The 24,516-nt window shown below is 34.5% G+C and overlaps 4 protein-coding genes and 1 non-coding gene across 5 annotated transcripts; 3 read left to right on the forward strand and 2 right to left on the reverse strand.

Annotated features, from left to right (window-relative positions):
• Positions 2,306-3,854, reverse strand: LOC104786057 (probable splicing factor 3A subunit 1). The gene is made up of 3 exons (XM_010511380.1): positions 3,739-3,854; positions 2,982-3,517; positions 2,306-2,858 (listed from the first exon to the last, which is right to left on the reverse strand). The coding sequence occupies exons 2-3, from the start codon at positions 3,498-3,500 to the stop codon at positions 2,631-2,633; spliced, it is 747 nt and encodes a 248-aa protein (XP_010509682.1). The 5' UTR covers positions 3,501-3,517; positions 3,739-3,854; the 3' UTR covers positions 2,306-2,630.
• Positions 14,181-16,281, forward strand: LOC104786058 (cationic amino acid transporter 5-like). The gene has a single exon (XM_010511381.2). It carries the CDS (start codon positions 14,368-14,370, stop codon positions 16,075-16,077), a length of 1,710 nt encoding a protein of 569 aa, XP_010509683.1. The 5' UTR covers positions 14,181-14,367; the 3' UTR covers positions 16,078-16,281.
• On the reverse strand, positions 16,789-19,992 carry LOC104786060 (vacuolar-sorting receptor 5). The gene is made up of 11 exons (XM_010511382.2): positions 19,523-19,992; positions 18,590-19,276; positions 18,418-18,506; positions 18,195-18,348; positions 18,037-18,113; positions 17,873-17,954; positions 17,697-17,779; positions 17,556-17,619; positions 17,340-17,468; positions 17,153-17,259; positions 16,789-17,065 (listed from the first exon to the last, which is right to left on the reverse strand). Exons 1-11 carry the CDS (start codon positions 19,824-19,826, stop codon positions 16,982-16,984), a joined length of 1,860 nt encoding a protein of 619 aa, XP_010509684.1. The 5' UTR covers positions 19,827-19,992; the 3' UTR covers positions 16,789-16,981.
• TRNAT-AGU lies at positions 16,819-16,892 on the forward strand. The gene has a single exon. It is a non-coding gene; the product is annotated as a tRNA-Thr (tRNA).
• On the forward strand, positions 20,457-23,465 carry LOC104786061 (LRR receptor-like serine/threonine-protein kinase FLS2). Its single transcript, XM_010511383.2, has one exon. It carries the CDS (start codon positions 20,478-20,480, stop codon positions 23,274-23,276), a length of 2,799 nt encoding a protein of 932 aa, XP_010509685.1. The 5' UTR covers positions 20,457-20,477; the 3' UTR covers positions 23,277-23,465.

Genomic DNA, 24,516 nt, shown 5'->3' on the forward strand with positions numbered 1-24,516 from the left:
TGTAATTTTAAGCGGTTCAGGCGGTTATTTAGGCGTCTGCAGAACGTCTAGCACCTAGGCGGCACCTAAGCGGCTACTGGCCATCTAGACCGCTTTCCTTTTTTTTAAACCTTTTTACAAAAAGACGTCTTTCCCAGTCATGGCTCATGGGTAAATATATAATAAAAGAGGAGAAGAAAAGAGAGGAGGAAAGTAAGCGAATATAATAAGTTTAATGAAGTGAGAATATAAAGCAGAGTTGATCAAATGAGTTCCCCAATCCAAAACATACTTAAAGTCCTCCTAATCAATACAATAAAAGTACAATGCATTTCTCTTCAGGGCTTGACACCTCAGCCTTAACTTTCAACCTGGTATTGATACATCAGTTAAAATCATTAGCCAGTAAAATTATAACAAATAATACAGATCAGCTTTTTCTTTGCCATGTCACATAATTATCTCGATTTGTTGTTCTTCCCCGTTTTAGCGATGCGTTTAGCTTTCAATTTTTTGATCCGCCAAACGCACTTGTGAACCTCAAACTTGTAAATTGAAGGGAGGACTGAGATAGCAGCGTTGAGAGACGCATCGTTGAGGATTGATTTAGGCATTTGGTTCTTGATGAAACGTTTTGGAGGCTGCTTTGGTCTTGTGCTCTTGCCGTTGTTTACATCAGAAAGCTCCATACTTTGGCTTGATACGTAAGAGAAAAGAGATTCATAAGATCCTAAATTCACCACTACAACAAAAAAAAGTTAGGATTTTTTTCTTCATATATATGTCCACAGCTTCGATTAAACAAAAATTTGATTCCTGTACTAATCTAATCGAAGGGGGAAAAAGTTAGGTCTTTCAATCAATATACGTTAAAATCAGACACAAACCTTGACAAAGAAGATGAAGAAAATCGAATAGGTTCCGATTTTGCTCGATCCAGAGAGAAGAGAGCGCGGCGGAGAGAGACCATCAGACCAAACAAGTCAATATAATGAAAGGGTTTAGGGTCTAACCAAATTCACTTTATTTTATATTCTAACCGGTTCCAGTTATCTACAATTTAAACTATGTAGTTTGGTTTTTTTTTTTTTTTTGTGTGTGTGTGGCTAATGTTGCAAATTAGAGACAACATTATTTGGGGAAAGAGACAAGTCACTATAACTTAAATGTGTTGTTGTTGTTGTATGTGAACGAAATGCATAGACATATCACACATATGTCATTGTCAACAACTTAACATTGACAAATTATATGATTAAAGAGTCAAGATGGACAAATTTGATATTTTACATATAAATGAGTCTATAATAGTATTATTAATTTGTGTTTAAGTTTTATTTTACTCATCAATACAATAAAACTAGGATATGTTGCTCTGTTTTTCTGACATATCAGCCTTAACATTGAAGCTGGTGTTGACATCTAAAAAAAAATCAGCAGTCTATCAAATTAAAATAATTAATATATCTCAGCATCCTAGGGAAGTTGGGCTTAAAGTGTTTTGGTAATGAGAAGTGTTAATAGACCACATGATTGATCAAAGCCCAAATAAAGAAGTGTGTTGTGTTAGTCATAATAGCTTCTATTTTGCTCTCTAGCACATATACAAATTTTGGAGTGAGATTTATGGCTAAAATTATAGCTATGGGAAAAGTTTTCTAAAGATAATAGTAATTAAAAGAGTTGTTGGGCACAATCTGGATCCTGTCAAGGTAATTTGCTGAATCACCATAAATTTCTTCAACAAAGAATACAAATTTGAAGTAAAAGTAATTTTTTCTGGAGAGGTAGGGTGTTTTCTTTGGACAACATAATCATTTTTGTTATAACATATTTTATCTTTAAACTTATTTGGTTGTTTATATAATTATTTTTCCAGTTATTACGTTATCAATATGATTATTACAGAAAGAAAACATTTTTTTCAAAAATCTCTATACAAAACAAATAACTCAAACCAACATATATATTTTATAAGGAAAAATTAAGCTAAGAATTTATTTACAATATTAACTATTAACTAAAATAAAAGTAAAATAAGTAATTTGTGACACAAATTAGTTGACTGATATTTTGGTTTTCTTTATGGATCAGACTTAAAACATTGTTTAGAATAATAAAATAAGATTTTTGTTGCTTTCTTAAAGTAAAATAAATTTTCACTAAAAGAAGATACAAGAAAGAAAATTCATAATCTTCTGTTTTTGCTAAGAGGATGTAATTTAAGTGGTTACCTTATAAATATTAAAATGCATAAAGTATACAATAAATTTGAGCAAAATCAGAATACTAAATTCCAATTTTTACAAGATTTTTAAATGCTCAATCTTATTTATCTTAAAGTACAATTAATTATTAAAAATAGTCTGCATACCAACAAGTTCCAAACACATTAAGAAAAAATTACAAACAACATACAAAAAAAACACAACAAAATAATAATAAAAAAGGAAAAAAATCAACCCCGCAGCGTAGGGCAGGTACTATCCTAGTAAGTTTAATGAAGTGAGAATATAAAGCAGAGTTGATCAAATGAGTTCCCCAATCCAAAACATAGTTTTTAGCCACTAAATTCAAACAGAAGACCTTTAAGGGTTAAGAAGAAAGGCACCAACAGGAGTGTCCTCTTATCTCTTTCTCCGACCACATTCTCAGTACGTCAATCTCAGCTTCTCCACTGCTCCAAGACCGTAATGTGCAAGTGGCATGTTGTCGTCCTTCAAAAACCCAGTTTTTCCAAATAGCTTCTGCTGGTTTGCTGGAATTCCCAACTCCCCTGCAATTTTTTCTTTCAGACTTCCCACGGTTTCGGATAACGACTGCACTGTGATCTTGAGGACTACACCAGTTTTCACACAAATCGTGAATGTAGATAAACCCTGAAAATGGTTAAATGTTAAATCAGGTACAACTCAGAGTCAGAGGAACCCCTGAAAATAATGGTCAATGCTGATTAGATACAATTGAGACGAAACAAATACGTTATGAGGAAAAAACATTACCGGATGATGAGCACAAAACTCGTCTTCTTGAAGCTTTTCTCTCTTTGTCTCTGGTTCCTCATGTAGAGGCGGTGGTGGATGCATCATTATCTTCGGCTCTGCTTTATCATGTAGAGGAGGTGGGGGTATCATCCCCACTGGAGGACGAGCAAACAGAGATGATGTTCTCTTTGGCTCTGGTTTCTCATGTAGAGGACGAGGAGGTGGTAATGGTATCATCCCCAGTGGTAGTGGACGAGCACACAGAGATGATGCCAGCTTCATCGTTGGTATCCCCCCCAGTGGTAGACGAGGAGGAAACTTGGTGTATTCAGCAATTTTCTGCTTGAAAAGATGATGATCAGGATCTTCGGGATAGACAAAGCTGCATGATGATGAAACACCACGGCCAGCATAGCACTTCTTCAGCGTCTCCTCCATCGCCAATCCCCCTCTGGCGGCCATTCTTGAAAGTCTCTCCATCATAATACTTTTGAAATCAACATCATCTGGAGGAGGTGGTAGTGAAGTTTGAATCATTCTTCCCTAGAAAGAGCCTGAAGAATTTTGTTTTTAAAAAAACATAGAGAAGCGTTACACGTCTTTTTGGAATGGACTATTATTTATATAACTGGTTTATAAAAATCGCCTAAACAAGCTCTCTATCAGATCTACACAGAGAGGCTCCTTTAGTATAAGATTTCTAGGTCGAAATACAATACTGAGAGAAAGAAATCGATCGAGAGAGGGGGATAGAAAAAAAAAACACCGTACGTACCTCCTTAGTCGTGACGCCGAGAAGAACCGGATCGAGAGAGATCGGACGCTGATCGAGATAGAACAATAATAAAAGAAAAAAATCGAAATAAGCAAAAATTAGATATAGAAATCCATGTTTTATAAAACTATCTCAACAAAATACTTTAAATTATTCTTATTAACAAAAATATATTTTTGTGAAAATAGTTAAATGCTAATATATCTTTATCTATAATTTGAAATCTGGTATAAATGAAACAAAGTTAATGGTAAACTTACATTTTATCCATTAAAATTTCTTAAATAAATGTATATTCATAGTGGAAAACTATAATAGATTATTCACATCTTATTATATAAAGTTTGATGACAAAATTACTCATTAACAAGATCGTGACACGTGTCAATTGTATCATTCAGATGTTGACACATGTCAATTCTAAGTTTATTAAAATTTAAAAAAATAAATATGTAAAAATTCAGAACCTATCATAAAAAAACTTTATATAAAAGTAAAATAGAGAAAAGAAAACTTAATTTAAAAGATCATTATAAGGAGAGTATATATAGAGATATCAATAAATTCGAAATTATAATATAGTTTATTTATTTTAATTTTAATTTGCTAATTTTACAAGAAAATTTACTTTTTATATAAGATAAAAAAATGATTGTGAAAATATACAACTAACTACTGTTTCTAAAAAATGTATATAGTAGATTTGTAAATATATATACATTAGTGTATTATAGCAAAAAGAAAAAACAACTATTTTCTATAATTAAAAGTTTATATCTTTACTTTTATACATTGTTTTTACTTATGAAAAGAACTAAATATATATTCTTTGTTAAATTTAATTTTATTTAAATAACTTTGAACTCATTTACAACTATTTTCTTTAACTAAAAGTGTATCTATATACTTTTTTTTTCAACCAAACAATAAATTAAAAGAAAATTCATTGGTTAGTTGTCCAAGCTGGAGGGAAAAAGTTTACAAAAGAAACTTCAGAAAGAAGAGAGCGCGGAGCACGTGCAAGACAATCTGCCTTCGTATTTGATGCACGCGGGATCCAAGAGATATAGAATAGTGGTGTAAATACTCACCCTTACATAAAGAAAAAGATGGTTGAAGTAAAAAAAAAGATAGATCGTCTCATATTTTTTCCACCAATCAAATAATTTATTCAAAAAGACTGCTATTATAATATATAAAAAGGAGTATATAATATTAACGTATGCGTTTTTGTAACTATAAAAATGTTAAAGAGACATATAATAGGTTATTTAATGTATTCGTAAAGACAATTTGTTGGTAGTAGTAAAGACTAAAGAGTACAATTTAACAGTAAAATATATTTGTGTTTACAAATACACTTTTAGTGGTAATGTATATAGTAGATTTGTAAATAGATATACATTAGTGTATTATAGCAAAAAAAAAAACAACTATTTTCTATAATTAAAAGTTTATATCTTTACTTTTATACATTGTTTTTACTTATGAAAAAAAATTAAATATATATTCTTTGTTAAATTTAATTTTATTTTAATAACTTTGAACTCATCTACAACTATTTTCTTTAACTAAAAGTGTATCTATATATATATTTTTTCCAACCAAACAATAAATTAAAAAAAATTGCATCGGTTAGTTGTCCAAGTTGGAGGGAAGGGGTTTACAAAAGAAACTTCAGAAGAGAACGCGGAGCACGAGCAAGACAATCTGCCTTCGTATTTGACGCACGTGGGATCCAAGAGATATAGGATAGTGGGAAGGACTCCAGCGAGTTAAACTCATCGAGCAGGTTGGAGAAGGACGGTCAATCTTCAGGGACTGCACAATAGTGAGTAACTCAGCACAATTAGTCTCGAAATGTTGACAAGCGATCCCTGCAGCACGTATCCGCTCAATAACCTACAACAATGCTTCTAACTCCGAATGTAGGGAGGAGGGGCCGTCTTAGACACTTGGCCCCCAACAACAAGGTTTGCTCCTCACCAACGCGATACTACCAGCCCAAAACTGAATGCACATTGGTTGCTTTTCCAGAACCATCAATCTGACAACCAGGTGAAGAAACCTAGACATCTGAAGACGGAGATGGAGCTGACATGACCGCCGAAAAGGGAGCGCTTCTTCCCAAGCTAACTTATCGTCCAAAGCCTTAGCAATTATATCATTCGCCTCGATCTCTAAACCTTGAAAAACTTTTTTATTTTTGGCCTTTTAGATTGCCCCTAATATCCATTGTAATTGAAGAAGTTGATCAGGATCACCCTGTTGAGAGGCATTCCTCTAGAAAACAGAATTCAAATTCGAGTACACCGACTCATATGGAAAACCCTCTGACAAGACTATAGTCGGAGATAAATCCCAAACTTCACACGAGCGAGGGCATTCAAAGAAAACATGATTAATAGTCTCAACCGCAGAGTCGCACCATTTACACCAAATATCATATTTGACAAATTCGTGTATTAATTTATTTTTATAGATAGGTTGTACTTACTAAAAATATTTATTTTATATTCTTTGTTAAATTTAATTTTATTTTAAAAATTCTAAACCCGCACATCGGGCGGGTCCTAATCTAGTGTATCATAAATGACAACACAAGATTTTCTAATCCAGAATCATCCCCTATATAATAAAACACAAGTACACAACTTTTTTGTAGACTATATAATATGTATTATAAAATTAATTATTTGATATTTGATAGGTTATAGGTTATATATGTTATAACTATTAATTAAATCTCGATTTAAGATCCTCTTAAAAATATATTCGAAAGAATATCATCAAATCTCCAAAGAATATTTAATTAACCATATATAGGTAACAAATTTTCAAAACTTAATTACTCTTCCGCGGATTAAAAGTGATTTCCGATTATATTTTTTTTTACAGGGTAACAAAATCCAAGCAGAAGTGAAGAAGGAGGATGTTACGAAATTTAAGAAAGTTCTCACAAAAGAGAATTGGAAAATCATTGAGAAATTTTCAGTCACCAAAGTGCTAGAGCACGGGTTGATTTTAATTACTAGATTTTAACCGTGTACGAGCACGGATACGGTTACAAACAAGCACATATTGTCCAAAAAACATTTTTAAACAATCACATAAATTATATTTTATAGAAAAAAGTGCAATATAAATAAAATGAATTTCAACGCGTGCTCTAGTACGGGTCCTAATCTAGTGCTATTATTATTATTACAATTGTTTAAAATCACATGGGATACAATTACTAAACAAAATCCAGGTTCTTAGTTTTTTTACTAGCTAGCCTTATACGTGAGTTTACATGCATATATGTAGTTTATACGGTCATATGAAATTGTTTATATATGTAGTGTTCGTAACATGTTTTCTATTTTAAGTTTTAGTATGCTTTTACATTTATTTTTTACTAGATTGGGACCCGTACTCTAGCACGGATTGAAATTTTTTTTTTTTATTATAATTTTAGAATAAAATACAATTCTGAAGATCACGATTAATGCTAGATTAGGACCTTAAAAACTTTTAAAATCAATCATATAAATTATATTTTATTCTAAACTTATAATATAAATAAAAGGAATTTCAACCCGTGCTCTAGCACGGATCCTAATCTAGCATTAAGGTTTAATTTTTAGTAAATATAATACGATCCCGAATATCAAGATTAATCTTGTTTAATTAGCGAGACTTGATTCCTTTTTTATGATTGAGAGTATATTTTTATCCCTTTAATAACTATTTTATTGATGTAGTTTATCAATAAAATCTGTAGAAAATAAATTGGTAAAATTGTGATTCTAGATATTTAGAACCATATACGTGATCTTCCGAAAATAAAGTTTGGAATACCCATGAACTATTAATTTGGAAAAACCCGTTTAAGATTTTCGGGTTTATTTGTTACAATTAATATATAGATTAATTTATAACTTATATATAACCTATTTGTAACCATTTATTAAAATTATAAAGTCTACCAAAACTATGTTATGTATTTTTGTTTTATTATAAAGGAGATTTTATAATTTTCAAACCAAAACAATGCGTTTGAACGGTTTGATACAACAAAACTCTTAATTTCACGCTTATACAATCACATTGAGGGATGTGAAGAAATGCAAGTTGATTAGGTAAAGTTCACTGTCTCTAACTTTCTAACGTTCATTTTTTCATTTTCGGTGTCCAACGTTCGACTGTTAAATCTATAGTGACAAATTAATTATTTTTTTATATTTAAATTAAATTGAAGCAAAAATCTAATTTCAATATTTGGTTTGAAAAGTGTTTGAGAAGTGAAAATCGATGGACCGGCCAATATTGGAGGCAGTAAACAACGAGTTCCTGGCGATCAACGATGACAACGAGTTTGGGGACAAAGTGGATAATCGCGAAGATGGTGTTGAGGACCGGAGAGTGGAGAACCGGTGGTGAAAAACCTGACGTTCCCTTCATATTCTACCGTTTACCGTTTAGTTGATGAACACTCGAGCCCTTCTTGTATCGATGATGAGTTGATGAATATGATTTTGAATAATTTAATAATTTGTTATTGTCTAATGAAATTTGTTTGGCACATTGTGTTTTGGTTTTCAAGTGACTCCTCCAAGTAATGATTGGATCTTGTGTGTATTATTGAACACTCCATGTTGCGTTAATGTTTTGGATGAAACCTGCACGAGTTAACTAACATCAAATTTTTAATAATGTTTGCTATATTTAATTTAAGTCAATGATGATGGTCGTGAATTACATCAGCTGGTATTGTTTGTTCTTTTTAGTTTTTAGACTATGTGCATAGTAGATAGTTTATAGTTGTCACGATGTCAATTGATAAACACTTTACTTTTGTTGTTGATATAACCAAAAAAAAATAATTAGATCAATTATTACTATATACGTTTTGTCATATATGTCCGAGGTTAATTTTCGGATGCCTATTCTATATTGAGATGTCAATTTTGGTGACGAAGTAAATTATGTGGTAGGCTAAGGATAGTAGCTAGCTGATAACACAATCTTATTATATAAAGCTTGATGTGAAAGTTACTCATTGACAAAATTGTAACACGTGTTAAATATATTGATTAGATGTTGACAAATGCTAATTTTTTTTGATAAACGTAGTAAGACAGCTAATTATATTTACAGAATTTTACATGCTTATATTTTTAAAAAAATTAGTTTTCAAAATCAGAAAAGAAAACTAACAAAATCAATATATTTTCATCTTATGCTAATTATATTATACATATGTTCTCCATAAAATTTGACATTTGTAACCTAAAACTTAATTTATTAAGCATGTATATTAATCAATAAATAATTAATAGCAAAGTTAAAAACCTTTATTATAATTTAACATAATTTAAGTTGGATATAAATTGTATTTATCGTTGTAATATAATTTTTATTATAAAATACACAAAACCTTTAAAGAATAATAAACTTAAAAAGAAAAAAATTAAATACATAATGTGTTCCATTTTAAAGACTTTTATGCATGTAGACTATATGCTTACATGTAGTAATATGAGAAACCTAGGAAAAAAATGAGGTTATAGGAATGAATTTTTGGTTAATTGATGAAAATTGACAAAAGTATTACTTATGAAATTATGACATTAAGAATAATATTTTGGATATTTTTGGATTTCCAAAAATTTATTGATTAGATGTTGACACATGTCAATTTTTTTTTTGATAAACGTAATAGGACATCTAATTATATTTACAGAATTTTACATGTTTATATTTTTTAAAAAATTAGTTTTCTAAATCAAAAAGGAAAACTAAAAAAATCAATATATTTTCATCTTATGCTAATTATATTATACGTGTGTTCTCAATAAAATTTGACATTTGTAATCCAAAACTTAATTTATTAAGCATGTATATTAATCAATAAATAATTAATAGCAAAGTTAAAAAGAATAACATAAGTTATTTAACATAATTTAAGTTGGATATAAATTGTATTTATCGTTGTAATATAATTTTTTATTGTAATTGAAACAACCCGACCTTTTTTTTTTTAATAATTAAATACAATATAAACAATTATGCAGCCTATACTACTAACTTAAACCAATAACAACCTGTACACACAGCGGAAACATACCAACCATACAAAACCATTACAACATCAATACAATAACAATCCTAAGCATTCTATCCATCAACCTAGCATATCTCTATCCAAGGTTCCAACAACATATCCAACAATCCAATAACACACAAACGAGACCCTAGATCATCCTCCTCCTCATCGCCATGATTCCACAACACAAACCTGCACACCACAAACAACAATTGAGATGCGTAAGTATTATCACAAATACTTAGTGAGGAAATCCTCCCATCTACTGGGCTATACACACAAGCAACTGAGAAATCAATGCTTAACAAATGACAACCAAACACAAACAAACCAGGAAAAATCATGAAACAAGCAACTTGGTGTCGACCGACACCAGAGAGGTGTCGATCGACACTCCCTTCGCAGACGCGAACTTCAGGCTTAGATAAGCTATGGTCATGCACTCACCTTATCAACTGATTATAACAACCAATACAACCAGTTGAGACCCTCCTAACGTCTGAAACAGTCCAGAAACGCCCTACAACAAGCTACACAACCAAAAACGACTTATAGCAAAACTGGACAGAAGCATCAGAAAAGAACAGTCTCAAAGACGGAACCCTAAAATGAAAACCAACCGTTAACTAACAAATCGCTCCGGTGAAAAGCTATCCCTAGACGTCACGAAGCTTCCCACAAAATTTCAGCACGATCAGGAACCAGACGAGACCACGATCTCAATTACAATCCCCGATAGTTCCAACTCGCGTCTGAGAAACGTGACTCACGAAACTGCCAATAACTCATCGAGTTTAAATCCAAAACTACTTCTGTAAAAAGGAGAATGACGATGAAAGACTTGGGAATAAACCTACCAAATTTCATTACCTTTGAGAACGATTTGATATGCCGAAACTGTTTCCTCCCAAACCCTAACGATTCTGCTCTTTCTCCTTTAATCTCCTTCACACCACAATAGGCTCTCTCCTCTCTCTCTATCTCTGCAAACGGCGACCAGACACCCTAAAACCTTTAATTTGTCGCTTCTCCACTTATATACTCAGTTTAGATAACTAAACCAAACCAACCAAACCAAAATCGCGAATTAAAACAAACCCAACGAACCCAAAAACAGTGGTGTCGATCGATTCCACAAGGGTGTCGATCGACACTCCTGCCAAAACCGCATAATCTGGTTCGCGGATGTTACAGTAATATACACAAAACCTTTAAAGAATAATGAACTTAAAAAGAAAAAAATTCAATACATGATGTGTATTAGTATAGTTTTACATGTTTTATTTTAAAGATCTTAATGCATATAGACTACAAGCTTACATGTAGTAATATGAGAAACCTGGAAAAAAAATGAGGTTGTAGGAATGAATTTTTGGTTAATTGATGAAAATTGACAAAAGTATTACTTATGAAATTATGACATATAGAAGAATAATATTTTGGATATTTTTGGATTTCCAAAAATTTTGTGGATGTTAACTGATTTTTTTACAGATTATTTTTATTGTTAAATTTAAAACACTAACCAATACATATTATCTCTCATACGATGCTCATATTATTTTTTTATTAAATTTTCTAACTCTAATCTATGAAGAAGTGAATTATAGTTTTACGATGAAATGGATAGTTAAATGTGATTACTAAACTGAATGTCTAACGATGAAATTTATTTTAGATTAAAAATTCTTCAAACATTAATATGTATCATTTTTTAAATTTTTTTTTAAGAATATTAGTAATTTTTTATGTTTGATTTTATAATTTCAACATATGTATTTTTGTAATGCATATATTAAAACATAAGATAATTCGAAATAAATTAAAATTTATAGGAATTAATCTTCAGTTATTTGATGAGAATGTCTCTGGCTATATATTTATATATGTTTTTATTTTATAAATTCCACTCATTTAAAATTGATTATGACATAAGGTAAAATTAGTACTTATGAGATAACAACATAACAAATATATCTTAAATAATGTTCATTCAGTTTTTTTTATGAATTATATTTTGTTAATTTTATTTGTATTTTTAATTCTTACTACGATATATATTTGATATGATGTATTAATGTGTTTGATATAAGATATTTAGTTCTATTCACTAAGATGAAATGTATATTTAAACTTAAAATATGGTTTATTATGATGGTATAGATCTTTAAATGATACTTCTTGTGTTATAAGAGTTTTTGGATAAAAATATGAAGATTAATAAAAAATAAATATAATGTCATTTATATTGCATAGGAATATAGTCATAAATTGTTATATTAATAAAAATTGTACATAAAAATTTGTAAAAATATTATAAAATAGAGCAAAAAAACTTTAAAATTCTTATATATTGGAACTGAGAGTATTAAAATAAAATATGAGAGATTCATATTCAATATTAAAATGTTACAAGATAAAATCTAAAAACATGTATATCACTACTTAATTATTCTCAATATCTTTTTTTAATTTTTACCCATGTAATAACACGGGGATTATCTAGTATAAAAATAATACATCCACTTAAGTTATTTCTATTCAACATTTTTTACACAAACTATTTTTATCTCCTTATTTATCCTTTAATACAAAGAGAATTAAGAAGATTAGTTAAACATAGAAACTTAAAAATAATAACGGAGAGCATGAAAACTTTCAATAAGCTGAAGATCTCAAATTTGACATTCCCGGCGTAACGGTCATTAATTAACGACACCGGAGATTCCGATGTAACCTCCGAAACTGGCGATTCCAATGTAACCTCCGACGCCGTCAGTTTAGATTTCAGCAAATATTCGTCGTCGGTCATCATAGCATCATCTGGGAAAAGAAAGTTTTGAAGTTTGTTGAAAAGAGAATTAGTGACCTAATTAATACATGTAGATGTATATGAGATTCCGGGAATAAATTTGGCTCCGACGGTGCTCATCACGATGACTCACGAGGAAGACAAAAAAAATAAAATAAAATATTTCTTTGTTTTCGGCTAATGGGAATCAAACCGTGGACCATTCTCTCCAATAGAGATATACTTTGCCACCAGGCCACATATTTGTTCATGTACACCGGAGATTCCGTCACTGGCGATTCCGATTTCATCAAAGCTTCTTTGTCGGTGTTCATAGCGTTTGTTGAGAAAATAATTGAGTGAGCTAATTAAAAATGAAATTGGAGATTCCGGAAAAGAAATTGCTCCGACGGTGTTCATCACGACGAAGGCCAAAAAAAAATTGATTTTTTGTTTTCGACGGAAATCGAACTGTGGAACCTTCTCTCCAAGAGAGATATACTTTGCCACCATACCACATCAGACCACATGTTTGTTCATGTACACTCACGCTATAATTTCTCTAATCTTGTTTGGTTTGAATTTCAACATGAATCTCTTGAGGGGGTATGTATTGGAACAAGGATTTTAAAAATTTTTGGTTTTTTCTTTAAATCCCTTGTTATTCAAAATGTGATTTTAATATCTCATTTCAAATCCTATGTTATTGAACTTGAAATTTATTTAAAATCATTTCAAAATAACTTACAATCTCTTGTTATTCAATCAAAGATTTAGAAAAGTCATATCAAATCCAATGTTATTCAAACTTAACATTTAAATTTTAAAATTTTAATAAAAAGTGAGTTTGAGAGAATTTTAAAAATTTTGGATACATTTCTAATTGAAATTTATGAATGAAAAATCCTTGATACATCTCTAGATTTTAGCCTTTTAAAATTATTAATTTTTTTTTTGTTATATTTTGACTCCGGTAAATTATATTTGGGTACCGGATAATTGATGTTAGTAATCTTTGCTCCTTAGATGGCCTCACATGAACTCTTTAGAGCTTCGAGCACATCTGGTTCATTTGGAAATTTAGTTACACTAACATCTCTATAATAAGATTTTCGCACATAAGCCAAGTCTAAATCTGATTAAGCACAAGTCTAAACACTGTTACTATGTTACGTATAAGCATTTCAGTCACTATGCCTACTGTACTATTCGTGGCCAGTTGACCTTATTGTCAATAAGGCTAGTAAAATGAGGGATTAAGTATTACCTTAATTATTATAAGAATATTGAAAACAATTTAAATAACAACCCACACGTATCCATATATATCGTGATGGACTACAACGATATCTCAAGAGTTCTGCTCTTTGGTACTATCACTCTCTATCCAACTCGTCCTCCTCTATTAAATGTGGTTTCTTAAAAAACATTCAAGGTCTATTTTGCAAATTCATTATTTTACAGTCCCCTAAGTGTAAAAGCACTGAATTATGAATTTTCAAGGTTGAGAGGACCTTGAGGTACTCAAGTAAAGACAATGAGAGTGATGTAGATAACGAAAGCAAATCTAATATGTGGGGAGATTAATTGAATGGACAGTACACACAAGTTGACGATAGTTTCGTGTCATTGGAAGAAGAGGGAGGCTACAAAAGTACAAAGAATTGTCTGAAACGTCTACTAGTCAAACTATGGTGTCTCTTTAGCTCTCTTTCATTAACAAAATCTTTGAAGCAAGAGAGATAAAATGGATGGTGAAGAGAGAGGGTACTGGAGATGGAGCAAGAGAGATTTCTTCCCTGAGGAATCTTTTCAGAGCTTTGGTAGTTACAGAGCTGCTTTGTCTCAGACATGTTCCAGGTTCAAGAACAGGTTGGTTAGTAGGTCTGATGACGACACCGAGCGGTTCGAGCTCAAGAAACAGAGTGAGCACGAGATGAAACGGTGTCTCACATGGTGGGATTTAGTATGGTTCGGGTTCGGGTCAGTGATTGGAGCTGGAATCTTTGTTTTGACAGGTCAAGAAGCTCATGAACAAGCAGGACCTGCTATTGTGTTGTCTTATGTTGTTTCAGGTGTTTCTGCTATGCTCTCTGTCTTCTGTTACACGGAATTCTCTGTGGAAGTCCCCGTAGCTGGTGGTTCCTTCGCCTATTTACGGATTGAGCTTGGGGATTTTGCAGCGTTCATCACCGCAGGAAACATAATTCTTGAGAGTATAGTTGGCACTGCAGCTGTTGCTAGAGCCTGGACTTCATATTTTGCTACTCTTCTGAATCGCAAACCCAACGCTCTACGTATCAAAACAGATCTCAGTTCCGGTTTTAATCTCTTGGACCCAATAGCTGTTGTGGTTATAGCCGCTTCAACCACAATCGCATCGATCAGCACCCGAAAGACTTCATTGCTCAACTGGATAGCTTCTGCTATCAACACTTTTGTGATATTTTTTGTGATAGTAGCGGGTTTTATTCACGTAGACACATCAAATCTGACTCCATTCTTGCCTTATGGACCTGAAGGAGTGTTCAGAGCAGCTGCAGTTGTGTACTTTGCGTATGGAGGGTTTGATAGCCTAGCAACAATGGCTGAAGAAACCAAGAATCCATCAAGAGACATACCAATAGGGTTACTCGGTTCAATGTCGATAATAACAGTGATATACTGCTTGATGGCACTATCCTTGAGTATGATGCAGAAGTACACAGATATAGATCCAAACGCAGCTTACTCAGTAGCATTTCAGAGCGTTGGAATGAAATGGGGAAAGTACCTGGTGGCGATTGGTGCTCTCAAAGGAATGACCACAGTTCTTTTAGTAGCAGCAATGGGACACGCGCGATACGTTACTCACATCGCACGGACGCACATGATACCGCCTATATTTGCACTCGTCCATCCCAAAACCGGAACACCTATAAACGCTAACCTCCTAGTATCAATTCCAAGTGCTCTAATCGCTTTCTTTTCGGGTTTAGATGTTTTGTCAAGCCTCCTATCGATAAGTATTCTCTTCATCTTCACAATGATGCCTATCGCACTACTAGTGAGGAGATACTACGTGAGAGAAGTTACTCCAAGAGCTGATCTTCTTAAGCTTATCATCTGTCTCTTAGTCGTTGTTGCTTCTTCAATGGGAACCTCAGGTTATTGGGGAATGCGGCTCAAGGGATCATGGATCGGTTACACAATAACAGTTCCTTTCTGGTTCTTGGGGACATTGGGGATTGTCTTGTTTGTTCCTCAGCAAAGAACACCGAAAGTGTGGGGCGTACCGTTAGTCCCATGGCTCCCGTGCTTATCAATAGCAACAAACATCTTCCTCATGGGATCTTTGGGAGCTGAGGCTTTTATAAGGTTTGGGGTTTGCACTTTAGTCATGTTGCTTTACTATTTGTTGTTTGGTCTTCATGCAACATTCGATATGGCTCATCAGCAAATCGTGCCAAGATCTTAGAAACTATAATCCAGCTCCCATAAAGGTCTCTTCTTTCCACTCTAATGTTATTCTCCTTTATAGCTTTCTTCATGAACTGCTTCATTCCCTAGAATCTGCAAGACTGCAACAATAAAAGTTTGAATCTTCTGTGAATATGCATAAAGAAAAGCTTTTTCACGAGTTTTGATCCATCAATGAAATAGAATCCAAAGTGAAAGTTTACTCTGTGCTGCAAAATTGTTCTCTCAGGCTCCATCCTCGTCCTCTAAGAGTTCAAAATCAACCACATTCGAAATCCTCTGCAACTTAACCCAAAGTTTACTCTTTTATTTGTATCCTTCTTCCCTCTCAATCAAAATAATCACATAAACAATAAAAATGGATCGAAATTGCCAAATTGAAATCAGTTACTAACTCATTCAATTATCTCCAAATCATTTCATATTCCAATCTTACACCTTACTAACACAAAGGTACAGCGATCAAAAATGTACAACGCAAGTGGTATTTAGGTAGCATCACAAGAAACATAAGAAAACAAAGACTTACCAGAAGGATGACGATGAACTAATATTGTTCAAAAGCTAGATCAAAACTCATGCGAATTTTTAGTGTCTAGGGTCAAAACCCAGAATTAAAAACAACAAAAATGTGGAAAAAGATTTAAACTTGAAGGATCAGACGAGTAGAGAGAGCAGAGACTGTAGCATCGATTGTATTATAGGAATATCTAAAATCCCTGGTGTATAGCTAACAAAAGCTTTCATAGCTCAGTTGGTTAGAGCACCCGTTTAGTAAGCGGGAGGTCTTGAGTTCAACTCTCAATGAAAGCAATAAATCGTTATTTTATGTTTTACGCTATATAACTTTCAGAACTCCTATATTACAACCATCTTCATTTAATGACAAGCAGAGTTCTTATTTACTTAGCGTCTTGGATGATGCTTTGGCTCTCGAGTGGTATGTACTGAGACATAATGCACGCGATCTCTGAATCCACGTATGACTGCATTGATGCAAAGATAGAAAGACTGGTTAGAGTTTGATGAATGATGATGCATAAGAAAAGTGTTAAGTGGCAAAGTAACATTACCTGAAGATGGTACTTGTAGAATGTATAAGCACCTAAAGAGATGCTTGCAATAGCGATTACAACCACAATTGTGAACAACCATCTGCTTCTTGATCCACTTCTTTTTTCTGCACAAGCCGGCACAAATGTAAACAATGGGATTTACTTTGTCCTAGTGATATCTGAACAAAAATTGGCCTCAACATACCGATACAAGTGTCTTCTTCTTTCATATAGAGACTATTGTTAGAACATTTGCATTCATATCCTCCCCAAATGTTCTTGCATTTGCAGTCATCACATTGACAAGCTGATTTCTCTTTGCATTCATCAATGTCTAGTCATGAAGCAATTTTTATCGGTGAGAGACAATGTCAAAGAAACTCGATTTTTACTATGACAAATTGTTATAAAAATAATTCACCTTCACATTTCAGACCATCTCCACGGAAGCCTAGAGGGCAACGACATCCTGATGTCTCCGAGTTCTACATCAAACAATTAGAAAAGTCAGAAAAAATTTCAAACTTAAGCAAAGTGGAAGAAAGAGCATCAGTCACTTAACCAAACAAGCAGAGAAAGTTAGACCCTTTCTAGTTTCAGACCAGCAGCCTCCATCGTTCATTGAACATCTCGCAGGTCCATAGGCTGTAATCAAGAACAAGAAACAAAGAATTTTTCAAAGACCAGTGAACTAAAGTGTAGAATGAGAAATTTTGGAAAAGAAGTTTCAAAACATACGCTTGCAGGAGGTATAACCATCTCCTTTATATTGAACACCATTGACAACAGGGCACTCGCATACTCTTCCCCTAAATGTGTCCTGGTAAAATTCATGTAATCTATAAAGAAGAGATGATATAGATTAAAGAACGATAAAAATATTGTTATATGGATTGTTATACCTTGCAAGCCGTTAGATTGGATATTTTGTCTTGCCAGCATCCTCCATTTGCTTCAAGACATTCATTGGTCTCTATATCTGTTTAGAATAAGATCAAGAAGATTTTTTTAGTATGTTGTCAGAGAATACGACTATCTTACTCGAGGAAAATGACTTGACCTGTATTTAAACATATTGAAGGTTCGGTTCTTTCCTTGAATCCTGAACATATAGCTTTCAGCACTGCGGTTCTCTCCAATTTACCGCGATATTTAGCATTGTTGATGATCAATGTTGGAAAAATTGTGACAACCCCGCGATTCTCTTGGCCTAACTGTACTTCAAAATGTCATGAAAAGAGTAGTAGAATAAACAGCTCGGTGAATTTGAAGAGACCGCGAACCTGAAAAGCTTGCTCGGCTTTAAGAACTTCATTCTCTACATCAGCATCAGGATCACCAATGCATTTCTTGATCTTCTCAAGAGACAACCCTGAGAATAGACCCTGACACTGTTAAATAAAGAGTTGCAGGCAGATTGTGATATCTCTCAGGAAAACAAAAGGCCTTCATTACCGAGAGATTCCACGACAGTTTCTGCGCATTCTTTGCTGTATTTCTTCTCCTTCATAGAACACCTGATGTTAAAATCTGTCACATAATCCCACCAGATCCAAGAAGTGTTCTTTTCCTTAGCTACTCTATGAACACATAACTGTCTCAGATTCTCGTAAACAACGTCTCTCCCATTATATCCATCTTCAGAGTCTTGCTTAGGATCAGGAGCACAATACCTCCCTTGGTTTATACACTGAGTCTTACATTGGCTACCAAGTCGAAGCTCTTTGGGACAGAACCAAGCAATGTAATGAGGTCTGAACAAAGTAAAACCGCCTTTTTCAAGAATTTGAGCTGTTCCCTTAAAGTTCTTTATGAAATCTATCTGTTTATCGCAGTGTACACCACATTCATCATTAGTATTAGCCCATAGCTCATACTCAACTCTTTCATCAGGGTTTGGTATAGACTCACTCCAGTCTATCTTCAAGATTACCTCCTCACCTCTTTTAAGAGCTTTCTTGAGACTATCTCCGAGAGAGCGAAGGATCAAAGCTGATGGGATGTTGATTTTATCTATAAAGTCAGGATCTTCATCTTGAGGTGAATCCATTGCTATCAATGGCTCACCTATGTTATCTGCTATAAGAACAGCCGCTGCACCGGCTTGTTGCCCATTCCATATCTTCATAGCAAAGTTACACACTAGAAAACAAAAACGAGATAGAGTCTGATTCACAAACCCTCTAAATCTATCAGAACAGTTTCAAACTTCAATCACAATGTTATCAAAACCAATAAAATTTGAAACTTTAATCACAATGTTGACAACAACAACAAAAAGTTTCAAACTTTTAACCAGATTCTTGATGAAACAGTCAAAATTGCTTTACTTTTTACTAAATTAATCGAAGCAAAAGCCCAATTACAGAACTTTCTTTGTAATTGTACCTCCACGATCAATGAGGAGAATTTTGGGATAAGGAGACTTGGAATTGAAGGTTTTTTTAAAAGAGTCGCATCCGTAAGCATCTTGGCCAGCGTAGACGACGGAGCCGATCATGAAACCACCGTAGTTGGGGAGACCAAAGTTTGCGATGGCTGCGTCATGCTTACCTCCCATTTTCCATGAATTAAGTACCGTCAAGCTTCCCTTCTCCACGAAGAATCTCGCTGACACCCCGTTGACCACCACCACCATGGTCAACGCTAGAATCACAGCCAAAACAGCTCCTTTATTACTCGGAGGACACATTCTTCTCGAGGAAAAAGTAACACAAATTGCAGAGTCTGTTTTTTTCTCGAGGAAAAATTTGAGCTGAGCTTAATGGCTACGGAAGAGACGACGAGTTGGCAGAGTCAGCGGAGCTACCATGACTCTGCGACTAACTATTTCGAATGTTCTTTTCTGATGATTAGTGTCTCTGTAACCAATAATTAACGAGGCAAATTTATAATAAAATTAAAATTAGTCGTGCTTATTAAGACATTCAAATGGACCAAAACGATTCGTAAAAAGTTAATTTAATGGGCCTTTACAAGCCCATTTTCTAAGGAAATTGCTTCTCTGAGATTGGACAAGATCCAAATATTAAAGAAAATATCGTATTGCTTGTATAAAAACAAAAAAAAAATCAAGGAGTTTGTCGGCGTAAATTGTAAAATATAAAAGTCAAAAAAACGAGTGCCTCAAATAGACCAATACAACAAAGAGAACAAACCCCACACACGAGCCATGTGATGTGTGAGATGATTATGCTCAAATATCTATTTGCACTTACTTCAATGCGCACCAGCAAAATAACACGTTTCTATATTCATATTTATATACATTGATATAAACCGTGTTCGTATTTGTTTAAAATATACGCGTATATTTATATACATCTATTCTGTTTGTATATGTATGTACATACAATGCTGGTCTAATATGTCTGCGTTCGAACATGTATATATTGAAACGTTAGACAAAAGAAACAAAACAAACTCAGCTTTTAAAAGTATGAATCTCAAACTTAAGCTCAGGCCTAGCTTCTTCCTCTTCTCTCTGGTTCTCATTTTACTTCTCACAGTCCCTGATTTCGGATCTGCAGCTAAGCCTAAATGCATATCCACCGAGCGACAAGCTCTTCTCACCTTCAGAGCATCACTCAATGATACTTCGGGTCGACTCAAATCTTGGTCCGGACCTGATTGTTGCAACTGGTCTGGTGTTCTCTGTGACGTACGGACCAGTCACGTCGTCAAGATTGATCTCAGAAACCCGGTTCAAGACGTTCGCTCCGATGAGTATGAAAGAAGTTCCTTGCGAGGGAAGTTACATCAGTCTTTGACCAGTCTCAAGTTCTTGAGCTACCTGGACTTGAGCTCAAACGATTTCGGTGGAGTCGAGATTCCAGAATTTATCGGCCAAATCGTTAGCCTAAGGTACCTGAATCTTTCTTCCTCCTCGTTTTCCGGTGAAATTCCTGCCAATCTTGGGAATTTGTCGAAGCTGGAGTCTCTTGATCTCTCCGCTAGTTCTTTGCGTGCAAGCAACCTCCGGTGGCTTTCTGGTCTGTCTACTTCTCTGAAGTACCTCAACATGGCAAATGTGAATCTGAGCGGTGCCGGTGAAACCTGGTTAGAGGATTTCAGCAAAGTCACGGCGCTTAAGGAGTTGCGTTTGTCAGATAGTGAGATTAAGAACTTGCCTCTCTCTTTGTCTTCCTCTGCGAATCTGAAGCACCTTGAAGTTCTTGATTTGTCTGGAAACTCTCTCAATACGCCAATACCCAACTGGCTATTTGGTCTCACTAACCTCAGAGAGCTATCCCTCAGATGGTGTTTTCTGGAAGGTTCCATTCCTACCGGGTTCAAGAACTTGAAGCTTCTAGAGACACTTGATCTGTCGAATAATCTGGCACTCCAGGGCGAGATTCCATCTGTTCTTGGAGACCTTCCTCGACTGAAGTTTCTTGACCTTTCTGCAAACGAACTCAATGGTCAAATCAATGGTTTCTTAGACGCCTTGTCCAGAAACAAAGGCAACAGCTTGGTCTTTCTCGATCTCAGTTCCAACAAGTTAGCTGGGACATTGCCTGAGTCGCTTGGAGCGTTGAGGAATCTGCAGACTCTGGATCTTTCATCGAATTCTTTCACGGGTTCGGTCCCTTCCTCTATAGGAAACATGGCGTCACTGAAGAAACTTGATCTCTCTTACAATACTATGAACGGGTCAATAGCAGAAAGCTTGGGGAAGCTTGCGGAGCTTGTGGATCTGAACTTGATGGCGAATACATGGGAAGGTGTTCTGCAAAAGTCTCACTTCGTGAATCTCAGAAGCTTGAAAACCATTCGTCTCACAACTGAACCATACAGATCTCTTATCTTCAAGGTACCATCTACTTGGATTCCTCCTTTCAGACTAGAGTTAATCCAAATCGAGAACTGCCAGATCGGTCCTTCGTTTCCAATGTGGCTTCAAGTACAGACCAAGCTCAACTATGTCGTACTCAGAAACACTGGAATTGAAGATACAATACCGGATAGCTGGTTTTCAGGAATCTCTTCTGAAGTAACTTACCTGATTCTAGCAAACAACAGAATCAAAGGTAGATTACCTCAAAAGCTTGCGTTCCCAAAGTTAAACAACATTGACTTAAGCTCCAACAGCTTTGAAGGCCCTTTTCCTCTCTGGTCAACAAACGCAACGGAGCTGCGTCTTTACGAGAACAACTTCTCGGGTTCTATTCCTCAGAACATTGACGTCTTGATGCCAAGGATTCAAAATATCTACCTCTTTCATAACAGCTTCACCGGCAACATCCCATCATCTCTATGTGATATCTCCGGGCTGCAAATTCTATCTCTCAGGAAGAACCATTTCTCTGGTAGTTTGCCAAACTGTTGGCACCGGCAGTTCATGCTTTATGGAATTGATGCGTCTGAGAATAACTTATCAGGCCAAATACCAGAGTCTTTAGGTCAGTTACCTTCTCTCAGCGTCTTGCTTCTGAACCAAAATGCGTTGGAAGGTAAAATCCCAGAGAGTCTTCAGAATTGCTCTGGACTTACGAACATCGATCTTGGAGGAAACAAGCTGACTGGGAAGCTTCCTTCATGGTTAGGAAAGTTGTATTCTCTGTTCATGCTTCGTCTGCAAAGTAACTCCTTCATTGGCCAAATCCCAGATGATCTCTGCAGCGCTCCTAATCTACGCATTCTGGATCTCTCCGGAAACAAAATCTCCGGACCAATTCCAAAATGCATCAGCAATCTCACAGCCATTGCTCGAGGTACAAACAACGAGGTGTTTCAGAATCTAGTCTTCATTGTGACAAGAGCTCGTGAATACCAAGACATAGTCAATAGCATAAACCTTTCAGGAAACAACATAAGCGGAGAGATCCCAAGAGAAATCTTGGGACTCCCGTATCTTCGAATCTTGAATTTATCAAGAAACTCCATAGCAGGAAGCATTCCAGAGAAGATTTCAGAACTGAGTCGCTTGGAGACGCTTGATCTATCAAGAAACAAGCTTTCTGGAGCCATTCCTCAGAGCTTGGCAGCAATAACTTCTCTGCAAAGTCTGAATCTTTCGTACAATAAACTGGAGGGGAGCATACCTAAGCTTGTCAAGTTTCAAGATCCGTCCATTTACATTGGAAATGAGTTACTCTGTGGGAAACCACTTCCTAAAAAATGTCCAAAAGACATAAAATAGCAAAATGTTGTAGTGAATTGAGCATACGGTACTAAGAAGTACCACCTTGCAAGATAAAATGTACCTACTCATATACCAATAACAATAAAATTATCAGCTCTATTGTGACCATGTTGTAACCAATTACAGGAACTTAGCCTCTTAAGAGATATCGGTGAAATGAACAATGAAACTTGGAAGTTCATGAAATTGGTCCTGCACAATTATAACTAACTGACTAGGTAACTTAAATTTAAGCATCATCACTTGCAAAAAGCAACCAAGTAATACAAATCTTCTAGAGTAAAACCTAAAAAAAAATGATTCAGGTGAAACAAGAACATTGCATACTTTGTCAACAACACAAAAGCCTAATCATGAGACAGTGAATTGTATTAAAAAAAATACCTACATTGCTCTGCACAAAATCTGAGCTACAACCCCCACAAAAATTCACAAATTTAGAGTGAACATGAGCAGATTCTAAGACCGATACTCATAATAATCATCATCATCATAAAAAAAATTAAAAATCTCTATGCAATTCCACAACTAGCATCGACAGTTCTACACAATCAACTGGAGAGAGTAGAAGAAGGTTTCAAATTCAGCAAATCAACCTGAGAGCTAGATCAATTTGAAAGACATCGGAAAATTAGAGAGCTTTTTCTAGATTCAACAAGGTTGCAAAGCGAAGTTAACCTTGGGAGAGAGAACAACGGCGACGAATCAAACGCGAACCGGTGTTTCTATTCTGGTTTTCACAATTTGAAACGGTTGAGTCGATGATTTTGGTTTTCAAACAATTTGATTTGCATCTTCTCGGTTTGGTTTTTCCGGTTTACGGAATTTAGTGCATATTTAATTGGCCCAATAGAGTATAAGCAAACTGGGCTTCGATGGCTTACTAAGCCATTATATATTTCGAGTATTTATAACGTTTACCTGTTCTCATATCATATTGTAATTTGAAGACAAGTAAAAGTTTTGGTACCATCTCTTTTGCTTTTTGTATTAACCAAATTGAGCTCGAAAGAGAAAAAGGTAAATGCATGCATGTTAGTTTTCTTAAAGCTTAAAAAGCTGAAACTTGGCTACTAAATGTATGGTATGGAGTGTATAAATCGATGTTTTTAAGGAATATACTATAATTTAGTTTAGATAAAGAGGATTTGAGTTGAGGTACATGTAAGAAAATGATGGTCCAATGCAATGCAAGCAACTTTGGATGCCAGATCTGTCTCTCCTTTACACGCTAAAC

The sequence above is a fragment of the Camelina sativa genome, chromosome 5 (assembly GCF_000633955.1).
Source record: "Camelina sativa cultivar DH55 chromosome 5, Cs, whole genome shotgun sequence".
NCBI classification, from domain to species: Eukaryota; Viridiplantae; Streptophyta; class Magnoliopsida; order Brassicales; family Brassicaceae; genus Camelina; species Camelina sativa.

What these genes read in the sequence shown, in the direction of transcription:
- LOC104786057 (XM_010511380.1), bottom strand. Translation starts at nt 3,500, where the DNA reads ATGATTCAAACTTCACTACCACCTCCTCCAGATGATGTTGATTTCAAA. An exon ending in AGTTTTGTGCTCATCATCCG is followed by an intron (nt 2,859 to 2,981) that starts GTAATGTTTTTT and finishes AACCATTTTCAG; the next exon opens with GGTTTATCTACATTCACGAT.
- LOC104786058 (XM_010511381.2), top strand. Translation starts at nt 14,368, where the DNA reads ATGGATGGTGAAGAGAGAGGGTACTGGAGATGGAGCAAGAGAGATTTC.
- LOC104786060 (XM_010511382.2), bottom strand. Translation starts at nt 19,826, where the DNA reads ATGTGTCCTCCGAGTAATAAAGGAGCTGTTTTGGCTGTGATTCTAGCG. An exon ending in CCAATCTAACGGCTTGCAAG is followed by an intron (nt 17,955 to 18,036) that starts GTATAACAATCC and finishes GAATTTTACCAG; the next exon opens with GACACATTTAGGGGAAGAGT. An exon ending in AGATGGTCTGAAATGTGAAG is followed by an intron (nt 17,469 to 17,555) that starts GTGAATTATTTT and finishes CTTCATGACTAG; the next exon opens with ACATTGATGAATGCAAAGAG.
- LOC104786061 (XM_010511383.2), top strand. Translation starts at nt 20,478, where the DNA reads ATGTACATACAATGCTGGTCTAATATGTCTGCGTTCGAACATGTATAT.